This window comes from Puntigrus tetrazona, chromosome 16 (genome assembly GCF_018831695.1).
Source record: "Puntigrus tetrazona isolate hp1 chromosome 16, ASM1883169v1, whole genome shotgun sequence".
Lineage (NCBI taxonomy): Eukaryota > Metazoa > Chordata > Actinopteri > Cypriniformes > Cyprinidae > Puntigrus > Puntigrus tetrazona.
The window spans coordinates 1,431,958-1,456,653 of NC_056714.1; the positions used below are offsets into that span (position 1 = coordinate 1,431,958).

Genomic DNA, 24,696 nt, shown 5'->3' on the forward strand with positions numbered 1-24,696 from the left:
TTGGATGACGTTAATCTCCGGTGATTGGTCCGATTGGTCTCATTTTCATTTCATCATAAATGAATGCTTGATAAAGCAGCATTTTGTGTACAGTGTTACCGGGGAAACAGCTATTTTACCGCTCCAAGAGCGGCACCTAGTGGCAAAGAACGCATTTGCACTTTTTATTCAGTCCAACGCCAAAAGGCCAACAACTGGTCAGGAGGGGCAATATGCCAATGTTTCACTTTACATTGTGGAGCAGAGGGGAAAACCAGACAACACAAGTGTCTTTGTATTGATACATTTTTTTTTTTTTTTTTTTTTACCGTTATTGAGTGTTTAGGGTTTTAGGGGTTTTAAGGCTTGTTTTTGGTTAGTCCAAAAGGTTTTCTTAACAATCCCAGAATGTTACTTTATGGACATTTCCATAATGTTATTCAAACGTTCCCAGAACGTACGTTTTTGGTTCCCAGAGGTTAGATTTTGGTTTGTAGAACCTGGATTATTTAACACAAGTGTCTTTGGATTAATACATTTTTATTCTACTGATATTGAGTTAAAAGCATCAAAACGTCCTAAAACCACACTCTGTTATTCAATATTACAGTGAACATATACGTTTTGTATGCTCGCCATAAATTCTGTGGTAGCTATGATTTAATGCAACTCTTATCCAACTCACACACGCTAAATATGTTAATAATTAAAAAGTAAATAAATAAAGAAAAATAAAGAACGTCCATTTTATATGGTTATACATTTTAGGCTTGTTTTTGGTTAGTCCAAAAGGTTTTCTTAACAATCCCAAAATGTTACTTTCTGGAAATTTCCATAATGGTATTCAAACGTTCTCAGAACGTAAATTTTTGGGTCCCAGATATTAAATTTTGGTTTGTAGAACCTGTGTTATTTTAATGTTTACAGAACAATAAATTAATGTTCCCCTGGTGTCCCAGAATTTGTTGTTTCGTTAAAGTTCGTTTATTATTTTACCAGGAAATGGAATGTTAGTTCACATTACATGTAATTATAACGTTCTCGCAACGTTATTATAATGTTTCTTTAGCTCTTTGAAGTATATATAGCAAGCTATTTTTGGTTCGCAGAACGTTTTTGTTTCTCCAGAATTATTTGTACATTACATTAAAATTCTTTAAACACAGCCTACGGAAATATTTCACATGTGTTATTGCATTTACGCATTTTACCAGAAGATGCCGCTATACTTGTGGTGTGTCCAGCGCCTCGAAAAATCGTTTTGGGACGCAGTACAGTTGATTCAGAATTTTGAAATCGATCATTTCTCCTATCACTACAGTCAAACGCTATGCAACATAAAAGCTATGGCTTTGTGAATAAGTGATTGAGTAAGCCATCTCGTGAAGCGCGATTAGAGCACGTGATCTATATGAACCAGTTTGAGCTACACATCTCCTCTCTTAATAAGAAGAGCTCTGGCTGCGCTCAATTCTCTTGTGACGTAACAGCTAGCACACTACGGTGTGCCGTTTGTGACCAAGAGCAGAACGCGCGAAGTGAGAGAATACGGCCCACATTTCAGGTAAAGATGTTCAAATAGAACTTTTATTGACAAGTCGAACACAGATCTGATGTTTAGAAGCGTGAAATGTGCATGTTATCGACGTTACTGCCGCTTAGTAGAGCGTAATTTGAAGGATTTGTAAGTCACGTATAATGCGCTTTTGGGGCCTCTGTGCCGCCGTCGTTTTCAGTACTCGGACGAAAACCCGCCTTTCCTCTGTTTCAATTGGTCGAACTCAAGAAACTAGCCTTTTGACTGGACGAAAACAACGTCAACAAAATAAAGAGTCACAAGTAATAGGAAGTAAAAAGTACACTGTTTCATGTCAGAAAAACATGAACATAGCCGAAATGACGATTTAAAGTTTAATATTACTAATTAAACTTCCCCCGTCATCTTCTCGAAACAAACAGTTTCGGACAAACAAAACGCGTACAAGTGAAACTCGCTTTTGCAGATGTATTGTTATAACACACTAGTCAGATTTTTGTTTTATTTAATACAGTACAATCGTAGTGATAATAAAGTTATAACTGCAGATATAGAAACAAGTTTCTGTTGTTATGACTATTTCATCATGAATTACAACGGTTACTTATTAAAAGGTGTATAGTTTATTATGAAACGGAATCGTTAAAAAATAAATTGAAGAGACATTGTAACTGGATTAACATAACACACTGAACACATACAATACCTAAAAGTTTATTTCACATTTTAAAGTCTTGCCTTCCAAACATTCTTAAAACATGTGAGAATTAACATATTACTGATCTGCCAGAATCGTGTGAATGTGACTCCAGAAAAAATGTGACTGCAGTGAATAGAGAATACAGTACACACGTGTTTTCATTACTATCCAATCGTTCATGCATACACACAAAATGACTTTCAAACAGCTCATAAGTGCTAAATTAATTTTAATTGCATATTGCAAGTTAATGGTCCATCTTTGGAAAATGTTAATGTAAACGCAATTGGTCTCTTAATGAGCTGATTATCTGAATCAGGTGTGTAGAAAAAAAAGAAGGCATTCAAAATGTGCAGAACATCTCCCAGACTGGAATTAAGAACCACTATCTTAAGTAAATGTTAAGAAAATATATTAATTTAATTTAATATCTAAAATAATTTACAGTAGTTACAATGATATAATATATATATATATATATATATATATATATATATATATATATATATATATATATAACAAAAGAAAAGATAGATATATAACATGTAACATGTAACTATGATAAAAGTGACAACCAAAACAAATCAAGACAATCTATTAAAAAATATGATTGAAATGCATATAATATCTACAATTTACCTGACAACACCTAAGGAATAGTTCACATTTAAAAAGTAAAATTCGCTTATAATGTACAAACTCTAAAGCCAGAGTTATTTCTGATTTTATAATTTCCGCTCAGTCGAAAAAAGTGTAAGTTACCATAAGATTCAGATTTCAATTACAGGTAATTTAGTTCACAATATAAAATATACCATAGGCTAAAACTATATGAGAAAGAATCTAAACATCCAGATTGCGTTCCAAAATAACCTCGGCGATATGGTTATTTATAATTTCATTCATTAGAATCGACTCCAGACCTTTTACCTGCTAAGTTGATGCAGAAATTATGAAAGAATAGCCCACATCCATCCATGAAATGGCTTTCTGAGTCAACTGTCCAGTAATATTTTAACATCGACACATCTGTTCCCATTACCACCCTACATTTTTTAAAAACCGTTATTACAATGAACTTGGCCCATTATAAAAAAGTAGACATCTAGTTGATTACCAACAGGAATTTCTGGATATAAAGGCACAGCTCATCACCTCATGTCCTAGTGTATACAGATGGATCAAAGTCAGACAGTCATGTGGCTGCAGCAGTAGTGATTGGTGCAAAATGTTTGTCAAATGCATACCTGGAAGGCATCGCTTTTACCCCTAGAGCAAATAGAAAGGAGCGTCATCGTTGTTTACGACTTTAAAAACGGATCATCCTGTAATAATCAGTATAGTACAGAAAGTGGATCTTTTAAAGAAACAAGAATATAATATTGTTTTATGTTTGATCCCGGGACATATGTGATTTCCTGGCCATAAACGGGCTGATAAAACAGCAAAAGAAGCACTCCAGTCTAATGTGACAGAATGCAAAATACCAGCAGCTGACACGAAACCTTTACTGACTAGTACATTAATAATAAATGGCAAAGGGAGTGGAATGAATGTATACATGACAAACTGTATAAGGTGAACCCACTACTGAATCGAGGCATAAACTCTCTTAATTTTTTTTTGTGTATAGGATAGTGGCGTCAAAATTAATTGTTGCATCAATGCTTTGCGATGCGGACGTGGATGATTCTGCATCAATGGGGCTTCTTTGCAAAGAATTTGCACTTTGAGACTCATGCACACTGCTTGACTGTGCTTCCACTCGCTCTTGTTTTAGTCTTTTACCTATACGCATTACTGTCTGTCATTTGTAATGCAGTATGTGTTAGATGCACAACTACTGGCTACTGACAGACTTTCCATGTGCAACTGAAATTGTTCCGCAGACAATAGCAAAAAAGGCTATAAATTATGGCGAACAATGACGCGATGTGATCAAATAAAAAGCATGTGTAAAAGCATTTAAAAGTGTCCGAGACGGGCACCACAATCATAACAAGCACTGACGTCGAGAAACTGTTTAGCGCTTTATCTCATATCCGATGAGAAGGGGGGTTGTTATTTAATACTAAATAATAATAATAATAATAACCCACAAGCCTTTTTTCACTGAAAGTTACAAAAGTGGATAAAATTTAGGCAATATTAATAATTCTGTCATTAAATGTATATCTCAATAATTAGATTTTTATGTGCTACATAAATCTAAAACATTTGAAACAATTATATATATATAATATCAACTTTACATGCAATTGTATCAAGTATCTGCCAAATTTATGCATGCATATTTAAACATTTAGTCCCGTTGTATCCTACATATCACTGCCAGCAGAGGTCTCTAACCCTGTTCCTAATAAAACTGTTATTAGGCAATAACAGTAAATATCCACTGTCGAAGCTATAGAATGCCTTCTGTGTCTGTATCAACATCCAACCCATATAATAAACACATTACATTTGGAACAATGCAAGCTTTCTTTCCGAATTCCCAAGTAAATATAGTTTGTCTATTTAGTATAGACCCAGAAAGTATAATCACAAAAGCATCCAGACTCCAATTAGGGATGCATCGGTCCGATACTCAGGATTGGTATGAGGTCCGATACGGTAATTTTCTGTTGATTGGGTATCGATCAGACCAGACCAATCCAAATCTGATATTGTGCGTAATTCGTATACTAGTCTGTGTTATTGTCGAGACCCACAAACGGTCAAGATAAATATTTAAGTCATTAAATTTAAGTTGACATAAACTCTTCTCTCAGCTGCGGCTGTCTCTTCTCCATGCAGCATTCATACTGTGCGTTGCATACTCAATTTAGCAAAGCGCAGATTTAATACACTACGCATCAGATGCACATAAGAATTTTGTATGTGCAAAAGCAGTCTGTATTAGAGACTTTCGTGTTATAATACTTTTCTGCGCAATAAAGTATTATAAATTTTCTTTCTTGTTCTGTTTTATCTACCACATGTTGCTGCCTTCATTACTGTACCATACATTTAAAAAAAGTTTTAATTTTATAGTATATACAGTACTTATTTAAAAAAAAAAAAAATATATATATATATATATATATATATATATATATATATATATATATATATATATACAACAATACAAAGAGCAATGTGTAACATTTTACCAGATTAAGTCCTCCACTTATTAACTTTTATTTGTAAATAGAAATGTTGCACTAGATTTTATTTTTTCACCACAATTTTTCTAGAGTATTTTTTCCTACTGAATTGAACATTGAAATTGTACATTGATTGATTGAAAAAAAAAAAACTGAGCTGGTATCAGAATGGTTTGGTATCAGTTTCAGAATCTGAAAAAAAGGTATTGTTGCATACCTAACTCCAATATTCAGTATACATATAACATCGGAAAAAGCGACAAATGTGAAACAATATAAGTAACATGCTAAATCCTGTATAAACTACAGAAAAAGACCCAAACCAGAAGCAGTTAATTTTTATTTTAAAATGTGGGGGCCACTAGATGGAATGTAAAAAGATTAATGAATCCACGACACACGACAGACCGCCCCATCTTTTTAGAAGATAACAACTTGAAATACACGGCACATTAAATATGTGATGCAGTGTGTCAGGCCAGTAATAGTGAAAATAGGGTGCAAACTTATAAATACAGTGATCTGAAGGCAGTGCAAAAAGATTATCGAATTTTCAACACAAAACTGTACAGAGTCAGATTCAGGAAACACTGAAAACTAATTTAATTTAATTTCATTAAAAAAAAAAAAAAGAGCTCTTAAAAAATACTGCAACAACAAGCAGTCCAAACACGTGACCATTAAGGAACATCATTAAAAAGTTTAGGCTACTTAAGAAATTTTGTAACTTATTTATTTAAATGATTTTCTTGCCACCCAAGTGTCTAAGATTGAGTTTGTAACAATTGGTATTGTTGTATCCATACCTTTTCCCCCATTCATCTGACCTTGTACACTGTGTTAATATCATTTAATTTTTTTTTTTCACAGCGTTCTTTTGACAGAAAGGTCTTCTGTTGATCCTTTAAATGAAGTTTAGTTAATATTCCTTGTGAACAAGCAGCAACATGGACAATCCAAAACGGAAATTAAGATCTGGGAAGGAGATTTCAAAGGACCAGGGTCAATCTAAGAAAAAGGTCAATGATACTGGCACAGAAGATGTTTCATCTGCACCTAAAACTGTTAAATCATCTGCAAATTCAGGATGTATAAATATTGTAGAAGTAAGTGAACATGTTGGGACAGCTACGGTGGAGGACCCGTCCAGAACCACGCAGTCTAATGAACATGGCTCTCCAGAAACAACTGATGCTTTGGTTTGTTTATTTTGCAACTTTGTTGCAAAAACTCAAACTGCACTGAAAATTCACTCAACAAGGAAACACTCTCATAAAGCAGGCTTACAAAATGATAACGTCTCTGACATTATTGCACCAGGGTTAATTCCATTGCAGAACAAACTACAATTACAAGGAATTAAAAACCAAACACATCTTTCAGGGTTGCAACTGGACAGCACTTCCGTGTCTCTGTCAGAGGAAAACAAGCAATCAGACACCAATGTGGCTCAAACAGTGAGTGAACATAAACATCAGCTCCTTGTAGATGAGGTTGTAATATCAGAGAAGGTTGTTAATATTTCTGAGGATGGAAGAACCAGCCCCACTCGTATGTTGCTGGAAATAGTTGAGCCCACTTCATGTAGATGTCAGGATGGTGAAGACACAAATGAGACCTGTAAAGATGGTGATGATATGCAAGTACATGAAGTCATAGATGGACACAGTCCTGACACGGAAATTAAGAGGCAAGATAATAAAAAACAAAATGTCCACAATGTCTGTAGCTTTTCTTGTGTTACAGAATGTGATCATGAGAAGCAGTGCATGAGCGTAATGCGCAACCAAAGGACAACTCCAAATGAAGACAAGGCTCAGCATCAATGTGACAGGTGCACCTTCACAGCCAACAGCTCTGTAATGTTAGCCCAGCACATTAAAACTCACCATCCAGTGGAGCACCGTTTCCACTGCAGTGCCTGCCATTACTACACCACCACAAAAGAGGCCATGGAGGTTCATCTGTCTGAAGAAGTCCACCAACAGGCAGCCAAAGAGAAAGACATTAGCCCTTTATTTAAAGACTGTGTTGAAAAAATCCTTGTGATTCTTTCAGATCAAAGGGAGGACGAAGAAATAAATGAGAGTGACACTCATGAAGAGTCCTCTAAAGAAACTGAGAGGGTTCAGGAAATCGAATATGTCCTACCAGAGCCAGCCGAAGCTGAAAGGAAAAATTCTCTTCACAAACGAAAGCGAGGCAGACCGAAGACATCTAATGTGACTGTTTGTAGTCATTGTGGGCTTGTTGCTTCCAATGCCACCAACCTCAGTGTCCATATAAGACGCAGGCACAGTCGGTTGTATAGCTTTGTTTGTAAGCTGTGCAATTATTATTGTGTAACCAAGGGTGACATGGACCGCCACTGTGAAACTAAAAAACACATCAACAGAATGCAAGCAGCCGGAAGTGAAGGCAGTGGGGTAGTTCTGCTAGATTCTGAGCAGCCAAGTCAAGCCAAGATAAATGAGGCAGAAGTGGGTGACAAAGTATCAGTGATTGAGACACCTATTGATGAAGGGGACAAAAACAACTCAAGTGTACCATGTAAGAAAAGCAGGTATGACCTGAGTAATATCTGTACTCAGTGTGACTTCGTTGCTCACTCAACGCCGTCTCTGGCTCTTCATGTGCGACGCAAACACACAAAAGACTTTGAGTTTGTTTGTTTAGCATGCAGCTACTACACAGTAACCCGTAGAGAGATGTTTAGACACATGGCAACAGAAAAACACAAGCAAAAACGTGAGTGCTACCTGAAAAAACAAAACCAAAGCTTTAAAACTGTTCAGGCATCTGTGGCCATAAAGTCCACAGTTGAAGACCCAGAGACAATAACAGGATCAGAAGTGTTCCATGACAGTACTATTTTGACATCTTCAGGCACCACTACTAAAGATGAAGATAATTCAGCAAAGATAGGTGAAGATAATTGTGCAAATGAAGATGAAGCAATACAGTCTGTTGAAAAGAGTACTTCTGTAGACAATGAAGAATCCTCAACTAATCCAGATGAATCAAATGTATCTGACATGGTCCAGTCAATGACAGTGACGAAAGATGCAATGCTGGAGGATATGAATGAGGAAAATTTGTTTGAAGATGAAATTACTGATATGGGAGATGACAGTCCCTCTAGTGAGAAACACCTTAGAGCGATACAGTTTGATGCATGCATCTATCCCTTAAAAACATTAGCAGAGCACAAGCAGGCATTGCAGGATGAAGAACAAACTACAGGCGCATTAAACCAGCAGGGCATCAAAAAGCCTAAAACACTGGTTGGACCTGAGACCAAGACTACCAAACCAATTCCACGTATCCGCTGTGAGGACTGTGGTTTTTTGGCAGATGGCTTAAGTGGATTAAATGTTCATATCTCCATGAAGCATCCATCAAAGGAGAAACATTTCCATTGCTTGTTGTGTGGAAAGTCCTTCTACACGGAGAGTAACTTACAGCAGCACTTAAGCAGTGCAGCACATATGCGCAATGAGCATGGAAGCACTGAAGATCTTCCAGAAGGAGGTGCCAGCTTCAAATGTGTCCGATGCAGTGAGCCCTGCCAAACTGAGCAGGAACTATTTGTGCATATCAAAGAGAAACATGAGGAACTGCTGAGAGAAGTAAACAAATATGTGTTGGAGGACACTGAGCAGATCAACCGTGAGCGGCAGGAAAACCAGGGCAATGTGTGCAAGTACTGTGGAAAAGTATGCAAGAGCAGCAACTCCATGGCTTTCCTGGCTCACATTCGCACACACACAGGTATGTCTTTCCATCATTACCATTACATATTTGCATAAAACCTCTTTAGAATTCCAGTTTTGAATATTCTATTTGTCAGCTTTTAACAGTAAAAATATTTAATTAACCTTTTAGTATATGTACCCACTTGTAGCTGTATATATATAAATTAAGTTTTTATACATCAGATAAAGTAGATTTGCATTATTGGCGTGTTTACACTATCCAGTAGTTTTTACAGTGAATGCAGAATGCAAAGTAAAATAGTGCTTTACTATTAAAAAAATGTACTGAACCATCTTACATTTAATCTTTTATAAATTGAATCTTATTATAATGTCTTACTGTTTAATTCCAGCTGTCACCCTTAAAGATGTCCATCTTTAAATATCTACACAAGGGTCATGCATCATCCATACAGAGTTAACAGCATACATAAATCATGTTCTGGGGGATTCCCCTTGGGAATTTCTCTTAGGGATTCCCCTCCTTCAGTCCCTTAGAATCCCATAAACTACACACACACACACATAACACATAATAACAACAATAAAAAATAATATAATACAGCTGCAAGCAACAATGACCAAGGTTCGAGCAGTTTAAGGCCTTTAAGGTTGTTTGATTTTTGAGATCTAGGCCAACCTGGATGCGTGGCAGAATATGATTTTAAATGTTATAATAGTGATTAAATAATGACACATACTAACAATACCGTTTTAGTGTTTAATGGTTTAGTGGTCTTCCACTGTCATCTAGTGGTTATAAATTACAATTTCTCACACACAACCCTGTGTTTTAGAAACCTTTTTTCTTTGAAGCATTTTTAACTGTTATAGCGCCACCTATGGTCTGATCTCGATGCTTGTTTGTTAAGAGTCATCTGTCACGTTTTAACCAAATTTCGTAAAGTTTTGTGTTTACGTTTAGGTTTTCTAGGCTTTTGGGTATATGTGGCAACAATGACCACGTAATAGCTAACTAAAGTACAAAATTCAAACATTTTTATTGGTCTAGATAGTCCAGAGAATCGTTCTGTAGTGGTTTGTTTGAGATTGAGCGAAAATGACTATGACTAGTTCGCAAAACTTGCTTTTTAACAAAATATTTAGTGAACAAATTGAATTGACAGCATTAGTCCCAGAGGCGTAGTTTTCTTTCATATGCCAGGATTTAATGTTTGTGTGAATATATGAACATGTTCTACAACTTGAGGTCAATTTCTATAGAAATACTGTGTTTTTGAGGCATTTTTATGTTATAGCGCCACCTATGGTCTGATCTCCCAAACTTTGGATACTTGTTAAGAGTCATGTGACACATATTTTCACCAAGTTTTGTAATGTTTTTGTATAGGTTTAATAGGCTTTTGGGTATTTGTGGCCAACCCCCATTTTTAAATGAACCAATTATAGCCAACCAAAAGACAAAATTCATAATTGTTTATATATTTATTGATAATTATTGATCTAGAGAGTTCAGAGATTATTACATCAGTGGTTTAATCGAGATCTAGTGAAAAACCAGGGACTGTATCACAAAAGTAGGTTTTTAACATATTTGTGAATATATTTAATGAGCAATGATTGGCAGCAGTGGTTCTTGAGGCAAAGTTGTGCATTATGAGGTGATCTATTAAATGATGTGGATGTGTGAAACATCACGTGATTACAGAGCCAAAAAACACAATAGCGCCAACTAGTGGCCAATTTCTTTATAAATTCGTTACAGACATTTAGGGCCATGAGTCAAACATGCCCACTGAGATTCGTTCTAATTGACTTCCGTTAATACGGAGATACGCCAATGTCCTCATATACACTTGTGCCAGTTTAGACCAAGTTGCTGCATACCAATTTTTAAGTTGGTCGGACCAACGTTTGCCTATCTGTAGTTGATAATGTTTTTTCTGTCTTATAAGATTGTGCTAATGCACATGTGTACCAAGTTTGGTGAAGATATCTCATTCTATTCCAGAGTTATTCTTCAAATAAGATTTGGCTTACTGTTCTGCACAAAAATCTAAATTTAAACTTTTTTTTTACTTTTTTAATTATTCATATTTAATGTCCAGAGAATATGTCTGCAGTGATTTGGTTCCAGTTGGGCGAAAAACCTAGGATTACTTTGTAAAAGTAGGTTTCAGATCTATCAAAATTTTGCGGAAAAATTCATAGGGCCAGAAGACCTTTAGGCCGTTTGGTCCAATTCTTTATGATTTGATTAAATAAGAGTTATAATATTTGTTCCTGATTATTTACTAGTTCTTCACTGATGTTATTTATCTATGTAGATATGTGTATTGAGTATTCCCTCCTAACATTGATTATTCCCTTTTTTTTTTTTTTTTTACTTACTAATTCTGAACTGAAAATCATTTACTCACCCTTATGCTATTATGAAAAAAGAAAATGATCTTTTATTGTTTTTTTTCTCTCTAAAGGATCTAAACCATTCATGTGCAAAATATGTAATTTTGCTACTGCTCAGCTTGGTGACGCCCGCAACCATGTTAAAAGACATCTAGGTATGAGAGAGTACAAGTGTCACATCTGTGGGTGAGTTCAAGAGAACATCTTTTTTATTATTGTAACGGTCAGCTTAATGTTTTACTTCAGTCATTCCTAATTTCAGTCCTGACCCCCTCTACCCCTCACCACTGTTTTGTATTACTCTCTGTAACACCTGATTTAGATCACATAGCTTGTTAGGAAAAACACTTCATGAACTAAATTGTGTTTTGATTAACACAGTCACTACACAGGGTTTATGCATCGTTCGTTAATTTAGTTATTGAGCCAATTATGTGTTGAAACATATTGGTATTGTTAAAGCTGCAATCCATAACTTTTGGTGATTTAATGCTTAATAAACTTCCTGTTTCTATTGTTACTTTAATGTACAGTATTTTCACCAAAACATTTGCAGCAAAAGATTTATTCTGATATGATCCAAAACCACAATTTGCCAGGGGTGTTTCCAAACTTTTGGAGGGCAATGTAAATTTTGTAAATTTGTAACACAAAAAAAAAATGGACTGCAGCTTTTACAAAAATGAATACAATATAAATTGTTGATGGAGCTGCTTTTAAGTTTTTTAATAACCTAAACAAGGAAGTTTGATTTCAAACTTTGAATTGAATTTATGGACATTTCCTAGATTTCTTTAGACTCATGTTGTGTTGTTTGGTGCACAGTATTATATTTAACAACTTTACAATGTAGTTCGTGCAACTAGTTGTTTTTTTTATTTTCAAGAACAGCCAAGGTGGGATGTATGCTTAGTGCTATCTTTAGATTATTCCACCATTGTGGAATATCAGAAATTAGCTCTGTAAAGAATGTGACCATGCTAGAGAAATTAATCACTAATCTTCTATTGTAGTTGTCAAGGAAATACAATACAAATAGATTTTTACAACTCCTGGTGAGCTACTGCTGAATGGCTTGAACTTAATTCATTCATTTAATTTTTATTTGAATTTGCTATTAACTCGTCATTAAAACCCTCTGTACCAAGCCTAAGATACTTTCCCAGGCTATCGGCTAGCACCTGGCCCAAAGGTGGCGTGCAGAAGGTTGGTCGATGCAGCCACTCTGAAGTTGCAAAGGTGATATTCTCTTTAGACTCTGGGACAAAAACACCAGCTAATACCCTTTATTGAGATCCAGTGTTGTGTGCTGTACTCAGTTGGGTAATGGACACAACTACAGTGGGGATAGACCAGGTGCTTTAGAACTCCACTATGCTCCTGTATTTTGCCCACTCTTCTTTGATAGCCTTTAAACAATACACAGAGTATCAGAGGCTCAGAGAGCATTTTAGCTGGGTTGTGAATTTTATGCTGGATCGTCAAAGTGAAACCTTAAACAGTCTAAAAGACATCCTGGTTGTGATACACTAGCTCCATCACCTCCTGTCTCTTCTCACTTTCATTGTTCACTCATCTCATGGAGTTACGTGTAATGAGGAAGACAACTCACCAATTCTTGCATGCCACATTTTAAAAGGTACATATGGTATGGCTTTTCTCTTCCAAGTTGTCTTACCTGGTAATTTACCCACTTAACCTATATAATAAACCAAAAAATGGCCCCTGCCAGAAACTCCAAACCTCATATGGAAAGCCAAATCCCTGACAACATAATCTAATCAAATTAATCTGCTTTCTTTTGATGAATCAGCTGTTAATAATAAACATGCCAATATGTTAATACTAGGCTTGATAATAATCAACTAAATAATAATGAGAACTGGTCCCTATGCTTAACTGTATTTTATTTAGATAAGTGACAAATGAATTAAAAGCAACTGCTTGTCGTAGTCAATACAGTTCGCATGCCTGACCAATATAAATGTATTAACTCATCAGATCTTTGCTTCGGAGCAGAGTGGGTGAATGATTTCTTCCCCACAAAGCCAGGTCCAAATAAAGATTTAGACGCAGAGTTGATGGCCATGTTTTCATGAGTATCAGGATGGAAGTGAACACTCTTCCACTCCAAACACTCTTTTTTTGGTCAGAAACCACTCATCTGCCTCTTCCGTCCTTACTACCCTCAATAGCGGGGCTGCTAGGTGGTACATTGACATTCCCCAGGTGGAGAGAGCAGTTGCTGTGCTTTCACAACCAAATGTTACAGTTCTGTGGGCAAAGCGGGCTTTGTCCTGCATGCCATGACTATCCTGCAGGTCCACCACTTCAAGGCACTGAAACAATAAGGACAAGGGCACATGCTCAGTCAATGGTGACTCCATCCTGAGATGGTCTAGCTGATAAGGAGTTGATTCGGGGGAAGCCCAGGTAGACCTGTTTGCATCCGATGAGTCCTTCTGCCAGATGTATTATTCTCTAACCAAGCGCTCTCCATGTCACAGACATACTAGCATACAGCTGGCCTCTGACTCTATGCAAATATGCCTTTCCCTCAGTTAGACTTCTCACACAGACCCTGTGCAAGGTCATGGAGTACGAGGAACAGATCTTGCCGGTTGTGCCTTACTGGCCCACTCAGACCTGGTTTTCAGAACTCATGTTTTTTTGTGACAGCCCCTCCCAGGAGCATCCCTTTAAAGAATGACCTCCTTTCTCAGGGGATCGGCAACATATGGCAGCTGCGTCCAGATCTCTGGGACCCCAGCTTGTGGATCCTGGATGGGATGCAGATGACTTAAGTGACCTGTCACCAGCAATGGTAGACACCATCACTCATGCTAGAGCCCCTTTTACAGGGCAAGTCTGTTTGTGAACTGGTGTTCTTCTGGCCTGGCGCTATCTTTTTTCAAAAATGCTGGATTGTAGACTATTACCCTACACATTGAATGTCTGTGTAACTGCTATTGCAGCACATAACGATACATTGGACAGCTGGTCCCTGGAAAAAGCACAACTCATTGTCAGGTACCTGATAATGCCACCACTCTTAGGCCACCCCTGGTGCCCTCCTGTGATGTTCTTGTATGCTAAGACTGAGCTCCCGACCACGCTCATTTCCATTAAGTGTGTCAGGGACCTCTAAGCGTTTTCAGTGAGTGAAGAGTGCCTTGTGTTCAGGCCCACCAACTCTCACATTGTCTTGAGACCCCGGTCTGGATAAGTGCTCAAGGTTCCCACTATGCCTTTTCATGATCAGGAGATTAAACCTGCAAGCATATACATTGTGCACATACATAGACCACACCCAGAGCATGGTGTGGCACGTATTCTTTTTGACTCATGAAAAATTAATCTTAAAAAGTTAATTATATAGTTTTAAAAATGTCTATTTTCAGTGAAAACGGAAACACTCAGTGCCTGTTTCCATAAGTAGTCCGTTATCTAGAAAAAGTTTGTCACAGCATGCAAGTACAAAACTAAGTTTTTTTGTCAACAGCAGACATACCACCCTGCAGCCCAAGACTGGCTCCTTTATGGAAGCTAAGCAGGGTTGAGCCTGTCTAGTACCTGGATGGGAGACCTCCTGGAAAAAGGTCATTAAAAAAATTCCAGGATGTCTTTTGAAAGGATTAGTGGTGTGACCTCATCCTGGCCAAATTCACCCATTGGCCTCTGACCATCATGGCCAACACACAGCTGGTGTGTTGTGGGCATTCTGTGGCACTATGTCTGTTGTCGCATCATCCAGGTAGATGCTGCACACTAGTGGTGGTTGAGGAGACCCCCCACCCCTCACAATGTAAAGCGCTTTGAGTGTCTAGAAAAGCACTATATAAATGTGAGGAATTATTACTATCATTATATTATTTACAAGTTTACATTAAAAGCACTTTAAGGTGATTGGGGCTTCCCAGTGAGACCCCATGGCATCAGTCGATGTTCCTTCCTTTGATTTGTGTTTACTTCACGTATGACTTTAGCCAGATTAGAGTATTGAAAAATCTATGTCTACATGGTAAATTCATAATCAAGTTAATTTCAGAAAATGGTTGTCTATGTAAATGTACTGAGTATGAGCAAACTACTATATTCCTAAGTGCTAAGTGCTTTATTCACCTCTGTCTCTAGCTGTTTATATTTAGTATAGCACAATCAATCAGACCTAACACGAGGACACTTTTAATCGTCACTAATCATTTCATATAATCCCTTAATGCAGTAAAAAATGCAATTTTGTGCTAAAACCTTCTTCCAAGCGAACATCTGAATTTAAATTGGAATTTTGTGACAGCAGAGATTGCTGGGCTTATGATTAATCCTTTTTGATTTGTGCAGTTGCATAAATCTCATTCGAAGTAAGAATATAAATATTGTCTTGATCAATTGACACCAACAAAGAAGATGCCCTAAAGATACTTACATTTGATCATATTTGTATCTATACTTTTGATACATTTTTGTTCGCTAATACTATGCATGGAAAAATTTTAATGTATTATTATATTTACGTGTATTTAGAAACAGAAAACATAAAAAGTATACATTGTATGCCCATTTTCGACAAGTTTACATGATTCTTTAGCGTCTAAATTTCAAATTCTGTAGCATACTTTGTTAAAATTAGTGCAATGAAACGATACTCATACATGTATGTAACATTTATATAAATATTAATATGTACATGTAAATATATGCTGTATGTGTGTACATAATGTGTACATAATAAATATACACAGTACACACACATTTGTGACCCTGGACCACAAAAACACTGTTAAGTCACTATTCTGTATTTGTAGCAATCGTCAAAAATGCATTGTATGCCAAAAATCATTCAAATATTAATTAAAGATCATGGTCCATGAAGATGTTTAGTAAATATGCATTGCTAAGAGCTTCGTTTGAACAATTTTCAAATTTTCATTTGAATAATTTTCTCAGTATTTATATTTTCTTGCACCCTCAGAATCCATATTTTAAAATAGTTGTATCTCAACCAAATATTGTCCTATCTTAACAAATCATACATCAAGCCTATTTATTCAGCTTTTTCAGGTGACATATATATCTCAGTTTTGACTGGTTTTGTGATCCAGGGTCACAAATATTGCTGGATCGTGATTGATTTGCGTGAACAAAGACGTATTTAGGTAGATCGGGGGGGTGCATTACCTTCAAAATCAAAAGTAATCCACTGTTTCTTCGGCAGCTCAGATGCTGATGCTGTGAATAAATGACAATTGCAAATTTCATTGTTGCATCCAACAGCAAAGCACCTCAATCACTTAGGAGACATTCTTCTTCAAACCTGCGTGGGCATTGAATCAGCTAACTCAGGACAGGTCTGTGCTGAAACATTGCTGATCATTATAGATTGGTTGTGTGCAAACTATTTCATTTCAAAAAACATGTAAAGGTGAAGTTTTCATCCGTTGACCCCTTTAATATCTGTAGAATAAGTAAATTTGCCAATTTTGTTTAAATGAAGGGTTTTACACCAACTAAAAAAACTTTAATGCTTTAGTATAATTTTAAGTATACTGCTCTTACCCTTTTTGATATGTGTGCACAAATTATGTATGACATATGTATGATATGTATGACAAATTGTCACACCTTTCTTTTTTAACTCCTGGAGGATGATCTCCTTAAATGCCCTGATCTGTGTTGGGGAGTGCTACTCAGATTATTGTATAATCTTATCATACAATATTGTATTTTTGTTAATTGGGTAGCACAGCTGCCTCATAACAATATGGTCCCAGTTGAGTCAGGAGGTCCTTCTGTGTGAAGTCCTATGTGCTATATTGTTCTTCCTGTTTCCGCCAGGTATTCTTTTTTTCCCCATAGTCCAAATACATGCAGGTTAGGTGATTTGGTGACTCAGAAATTGCCCCACAAATGTGGCCTTTAAAGACTGCATGTTTTTCAGCACAGCAGCACACAATTCGTCATGCATGAGCACTGCTCCCTGCAGGCACGCTTCTTAGCATTTAAATAAATTTGTTAATTTTGTCAGTAGCTTGGCCAGATTAGACCGCTCTTGGCCACTTCTGCTTGGAAATGGTTTGTCTTGAATCGGTATTTAAATATGTCTAGGCTTATCAATTATTACATTTTACGTTAAACAGATCATTCATAATCATATTTTTTGTTTAACTGCAGCTTTCTGTATAAGTGTTCTTGTTTTCAAATGCAAAGTAAAGTAATAATGAAAAAAGTTCACTATTTGAGATATGAAATCTTCTGTTTGACGAACCCACAAGCTGTCCCTATGCCTAGACGTTTGTTGTTGGTTTTTTTATAAAAACACAACAAATTATGATATTTTGGATTTGGATTTTTTTAGATTATTGCCTCAGACTTAAATGTTCCTATCTTCCATGATCACTGTCATGCTAGTGAATTGCGCAAGACAACAATGTGTTATACTGTTATAGTTTTCTGGTTGTGGTTTTTACCATTTTACAGCACATTTTAGATTTGTGTTATTCTGATTAAACTATCAGCAATCAAATGCAAATAACAAACATGTAAAATGCTTTTAATAGCAGAGCCATAAATATTTTATGGCATTGTGATGGTACACAGGTTTAATGTGCTCTGCTGCTTGTTGAAATGCTTTTCGAGAGAGGTACACAAAGCCTCTTCAGTCATCTTGAGAGAGGTTCGCAGAGCAACTGAAGTCATCAGCTTTTGTACTTGACGTGACTGCAGTGCGACATGACTGCCCCCTACTGGCTATGCATTTCCTTCCCATTTTTCACACTCCTATTTCCTTTCCTTTCTCGTTTGTTTAAAGCATCACGAAAGTATTGTATTAGATCAGTGTTGTGTATCTAACAAAATTTTGACGTAAGTGGATGTCATGACACTGCCTTTGGCACGCAATGCCGGGATAAGTTCCAGCAATTTCACAACGATTAGGAGAATTGATGAATATGCAGATATTTTATTATTGCAGTACCAGAAAAAAGCAGTATAATTAATCTTTAAGTACTTCTTTCAGTAGTCACGTGCCTGGATGGCAGTAAGTAAAACTGCTTTGTAAGCTCTGTATGGTTATTACAGGGACGCGAAGATTGTGTGTTTGTATTTCTAAAACATTTTACCATTTAATATTTTTTTCCCTTGGTGCACATGTTTAGTGTTTTTTTTTTTTCTTCACCTTTTCAGCTACACTTAAATAGCAGCTGAATGTGTTGAAAGGATGACAGGGTATTCTTTCCTGCAAGCTCTGTGCTTTTTTTGCAGAAAATTCTCATTCCCGCATTCATTCAGTGTGGCAGTGGGGGTTGAATCAGTAAATTAACCCATGCAGATTAATCGCACGCCAATAATATGAAATCTCTCAGACTGTATTCTCAAGCAGACAGCACAAGTATACTGGTATCTCTGGAAATTTTATATCAGGTTACTATATCAAAATTCAGCTGGATAGAACAGCCTGGAATAATGCACTGCCACTTATAAAAGCTAAAAGCCATTAAGTTCATTAAAAAGATTTGCTTAGGTATTTACCCAGTTGAACATGTAACTGTATAAAATATGAAAACAACAACAACCAAAAATGTATGGTATGAATCAAGCCACAATTTAAAGTCAGGATAATTATGAACAAGCACTTAATTCCTTAAAAAGAGTGAAAATCTGTCCCTATTTTTTTCGAATAAATAATTTCAATTCAAAGGTTGAAATCAAACTTCCTCGTCCCATTGTATGCAGAGCAGGCTATGGTACAACCAAAATTAAGTTTACATCCATGTTAGGTTATCTGCTCAGGGTATCTTCCACCTCATTTCTTTCAGATTATGTTCTTTTAGTATGTAATGCAACAGCTGTTCGTTTGTCTAACCCTGAAAATTAGCAGAACGGTTTCAATTTGTGCATTCAGGCACACAGATTTAAAACACATTTTCATATTCACAGATGGGCGTTTGTGATGAAGAAACACCTCAACACTCATCTGTTAGGAAAGCATGGACTGGGCCAGCCCAAAGAGAGGTTTGAAACTACGCTGATCTCGTACATTTCCGTAACGTATTACACATAAGGTTGCATTCGTTAACATAAAATAAGCATGAAGAAAACCATTACACTGTGAAAATACATGCATAGACATTTACAACTATATACAAAGTAAAAGACATGACGTATCAACTTTTTCGTACAATTTTATGATTAAAAATTGTGGTTGAATGTAGCAGTTCAGCGTCTCATTGGTTAATGTGTTCTCTTTTACTAGAAAGTTTGAGTGTGAGCTGTGCGAGCGGAGCTTCAGTGAGAAATGGGCTCTAAATAACCACATGAAGCTGCACACGGGCGATAAGCCATACAAGTGTGGATGGCCCTCGTGCCATTATGCTTTCCTGACTCTGTCTGCTATGAAGGACCATCACAGGACACACACAGGTACAAACACGTCAGAAAATACACTGATTGGGGAAAAAAATCTAGAAATTCTGGTATTCAGTGAGTAATTCACTGAATAAATCATTGTTAAAGTGCATTTAAGTTTGTTAATATAATGAAGTGCTTTATGTAAAGATGTATCTCTTGGTCACACTGATCTTTGGGTTAGACTTAATTTTGATAGTTCGCTTCGGATATCTTACTAACCATAAGCAACTAGATGTAATACAACTAATTCTCATTCAGAACTGCAAATCTGTCAGTATGTTCTGGTTCATTTTCCACCATGTAATTATTTCTATTACATCTATTGATTCTGTTGTGTTTATTGATGGAAAAATAGTTCTGTGATCTGTAAGAACAGAAGGATCTATGGAAACCACTTTAAAATAATTCACTAAATTCCTTGACATTAACCAGTAATCTATATGGAACTGTTGAGTAAGGTCTTGTCTACACCATGTAAACTGAATTAAATCTGGATACTTAGGTATTCGTATAACAAGGAAGTCAAAAGTAGAGCATACATTCTCACATTCTGGAAAAACAGACCTGGTTTTTGTACATAATTGGATAGCATAAAACTGTTAATATACAGAATACAAGCCTCTGATATGAAGTTGGTGCTTGGGATGCACAGTATAGCAGTGATTAAACCTGTCATAAGAAAAGAAAACGATAGAAACACTATGAATGTCATGAACTGCTGTCCCTTACACGCTGCTGTAGACTTGCATCTGACGCATTAGAATTCTTTATGGTCAGTTAAGACTTTTAAACTGATTTACAGGGTTACTCCACACCTAAATTAACATTTTGTCATTAATCACTTACCCACATGTCGTTCCAAACTGATCTTTGGACCACAATTTAAGTCATATAGGCTCGTGACTGTCCCAGGACATACATCAATCAATCAATCATTTTTATTTATATAGCGCTTTTAACAACACAGGTTGCATCAAAGCACTGTACAGTATAATGTAGAAGAGTACAATGACAGGGATGGATACGTAGTGGATGTAGTTCTGTGTCAGAAGCGCTGTAGGTTTAAGGTTAGGGATGAGAGTTATGGGATAGATGGAAAAACCCCACAATTCACAGAAACAAATGCACGTGTGTGTGCATGCTTTTGTGACATGCGAGAACACGAATTTGTACTATGACGGAGGTATTACAAAGATATGAAGACATTACCTCATGTTCCCACTTTTCAAAACACTTTTGTCTTTGTTGCATCATGTTCTATAGTGGTGAGCATTCAAAAATGGGGAACGTTTGCAGGCCTGTAACTCTAAAAGCATTAAAGATACCTTAATGCCTTTTTACATAATTGATCTTAACGATCTTCCCTTTTTGGTATCTTCATTTTTACACCCCTACATTGTTCAGTTCCAGAGAGGTTGGAATTTCAATATGGCTACAGGAGTATAATGCTAAAATTTTTACACATTTTCGATGGTCAGAAACCAAAAGTAGGTGACCACTATGATAAAAATATGATATTTCCTTTCTTTTAAAGAGGAAAGTCTGAATAACAAATAATGTTTAAACTATAAATGTATCTTGTTCACTTCTGTCAAAACAACTGCATTTAACATACCAGTCTGTCCATATTTATTTATTTATTATTATTATTTTAAATATAGGAAATACCAAACTAGGATTGTTTTCATTCTAAAAACGAAAATGCACTTTATTAGTGCCTTAATAAACTTTTCTTTTGGAGTTTTCATTTTCAAGGCCCTACATCGTTCAGAGATATAGGAGTCTCTTACTGTCAATTTCTCTATCTTTACAGTGTAACTCATTTGTGAGTTTTCCGTTTCAGGAGAGAAGTCTTTCTTGTGTGATCTCTGCGGATTTGCTGGTGGAACCCGTCATGCCCTGACCAAACATCGGCGCCAACACACAGGTAAACATCAGGGTTGTTCACAATTAGAATGAAATTAAATTAAAAGTACCCCCCACCCTCAGTTTTAACTCTTTCTTCCATTTTGTATCTTTAGGTTCCTAGGTCTTGTAAATCACTGTCAGTGACTCCTTTTAATTTTCTCTGCAGGCGAACGGCCCTTCAAGTGTCAGCTGTGCAATTTTGCATCAACCACACAGTCCCACCTGACACGCCACAAACGTGTGCATACAGGCGAGAAGCCCTATCGCTGCCCTTGGTGTGACTACAGGTACGACAAATAGTTTTCCACCAAAAAATGTTCTCTCCTTTTCTCTCCTCTCTTCTCCCTGGCTTTGCGTTTCCTTAAAATGTTTAGTTGTTGTTTAGATTTGCATAAAACATGTACCTTCTTTTATCAGATCTAACTGCGCAGAAAATATCCGAAAACACATCCTGCACACAGGCAAGCATGATGGGGTGAAGATGTATAACTGTCCCAAGTGCAGCTACGCCACCAATGCCCCCATGGACTTCAGAAATCATCTCAAAGAGACTCACCCTGACATTGAAAACCCAGACCTGGCTTACCTGCATGCAGGTACTATGTCTATCTTATGCTTTTCCCTATCTTTTTCAAATAAAATTGAAGGAGAAATGAAGCTATGGCATCAAACCCTAAGCCTTCTCTTCCACACTAGAAAGCATGAGGTTCCACAGATAAGCAAGGTTATTATAGTTAACTAAAAACTCTTTCCCCTCTACTATTTGCCTTGGCTTCTGAGCCACCGTCCATTGCAATTTCACAGTTCACATTTTTAGAAGAGAAAGAAAAAACTCCAACATTAAAAAGGCATTTACATTGTGGGAAAATAAATGAATGAACAAATGACTTGTGGGACTAGTAATAAAATACGCAAATGCTAATCAAATTCACTTTGTTTTAGGGTACAGGATAAATGCTATACAGGCACACTTGACCTACAGAATGTCTTTCTACTCTCTACTGTGTTAATGGCAGGAATTGTGTCCAAGTCCTTCGAGTGCCGCCTGAAGGGACAGGGGGCATCCTTTGTCCAGGCAGACTCTTCGTTCGCACCTGAGGAAAGTGAACTGGGTTCTGAGGCTGTTCAGCAGGTCATCATCATCCAGGGCTACAGCGGAGGAGAGGTGGCCATCGATCAGACCCTTGAGGAGTCGGCTGCTGCTACTTTGCAGACCCTTGCTATGTCCAGTCAGCTCGCCGAAGTGCTACACATCACTGAGGATGGGCAGCTCATCACATCGGGTCAGGAAGTGTCGACAGTGACAGGAGGGCAGACCACTCAGTACGTGCTGGTGGAGTCTTCTGGAGAGACCGTAGCAGAAGCAAGACAGGAAGGGGAGGAGGCTGTGCACAGCGTGTCTGAGTCTTCCTCTGCTCTGGATGCTTTGCTTTGTGCCGTGACAGAGTTGGGACAACAGGGCTGCACTAGAGATGGAGAAATTACCACCACCACCACGGTGTCAGAACATGTGCCAGAAGAGAAGTGCGAAGGTCAGACCTCTCAGACACAGAGACAAAGTGAAGGACAGGTATATGAGGAGAGGGCAGAAGTGGGTGTGGTGACTCAGGTAATGGGCTCTACCCATGAGCACACGTCTGAGGAAATGCAAGAGGTGCTACAGTTTGCTGCCAGTCAGCTGATGATGAAGGAGGGTCTTACTCAAGTTATTGTCAATGACGAGGGGACACATTACATAGTCACACAGCTGGACGACTCTACACTGCATGTTGAGGGCACTGTAGAGGATCCATCCAGACAGGAGACGATAGTGTACTCAGAAATTAGTCCTGAATGAGGTGAAGATGAGATTTTGAGAGTATATTTTACAGAATTTGAAATCCATTTTTTGTCGTAAGAAGGTGAACTCAGGTCAAAATCTAACATATGTCAAAACCAAGATATTAGGATTGCTTCTTTTTTCAGTTAAACATATGTAGATATTTAGATTATTAATGAAAACCTTGTTAAACATACACCTTCTGTGTCTTATTCCTTTATGTATTTTAGTTTTGAGATACCTTTTCTTGTGCGGTAAGTGGATTCAGGATTGAGGACTAGACATCTTAACAAATCTCCAGACAACGTATTTGATAAAGACGATGTGTAAAACTCCATTAATTCTCATAAACCATTTAAATCAATATGTGTATTTATGACCTGCTTGTGATTTGTTTTATTATTATTATTATTATTAAAAAATGTGAACCTTTGAAGATATTTTCCAGTAAAATTTACCATTTAAAAAATTTCCCTTTTGAGAGTTTGACTTGCAAATAAAGAGAGAAATCCATTTTGAGGGTTTGTCTTGTAAATAAAGAACTCACCTGTTTGTTGATTTTTATTTTCAGTGTAAATTATTTCTCTATTATTGGTATTATTAAATATTGTCTAACATTCTAATATATATATATATAATTCTGGATTATTATTTACACCTATTGGTAATACTGTACTTTGCTATTAATGAACATTGTGCGTCATGTCAATGTTATTTGCCTTATGAACTCTCTCTATAATTTTTTCCTAAAAATAAGCATTATTATAAAAACTTACCATTTAAAAAAATACTGATAAATATTGGTATCATTAAAATAAAGTAAACGTATAACAAAAGTATTGTTGTATATCAAATGCAAAGCAGGTGTGCTTAAAGCAAGGTAATTGAATCCATAAAATGCAATTAAAATCAACTTCATATATTAAAAAAAAGTTCATTTGTCTATAGTAGCTACCATCTGTTTATTTCATAAAATGCAGATAAATTGTACTTTTACAATGTTTTGTTAATGTTCATGTTTTTTTTTCTTGTCCGATACTGAAATCAAACGCAAACAGTGCTCATTTTAGATAGCTAAA

At 36.6% G+C, this 24,696-nt stretch overlaps 1 protein-coding gene across 1 annotated transcript; it reads left to right on the forward strand.

The window, feature by feature from the left end:
• The first annotated feature begins 1,462 nt into the window (after positions 1 to 1,462).
• On the forward strand, positions 1,463 to 24,181 carry znf407 (zinc finger protein 407). Its single transcript, XM_043261439.1, has 9 exons — positions 1,463 to 1,543; positions 6,233 to 9,133; positions 11,556 to 11,670; positions 19,420 to 19,494; positions 19,736 to 19,902; positions 21,734 to 21,817; positions 21,965 to 22,085; positions 22,216 to 22,394; positions 22,815 to 24,181. Exons 2-9 carry the CDS (start codon positions 6,310 to 6,312, stop codon positions 23,633 to 23,635), a joined length of 4,386 nt encoding a protein of 1,461 aa, XP_043117374.1. The 5' UTR covers positions 1,463 to 1,543; positions 6,233 to 6,309; the 3' UTR covers positions 23,636 to 24,181.
• The last annotated feature ends 515 nt before the right edge of the window (positions 24,182 to 24,696 follow it).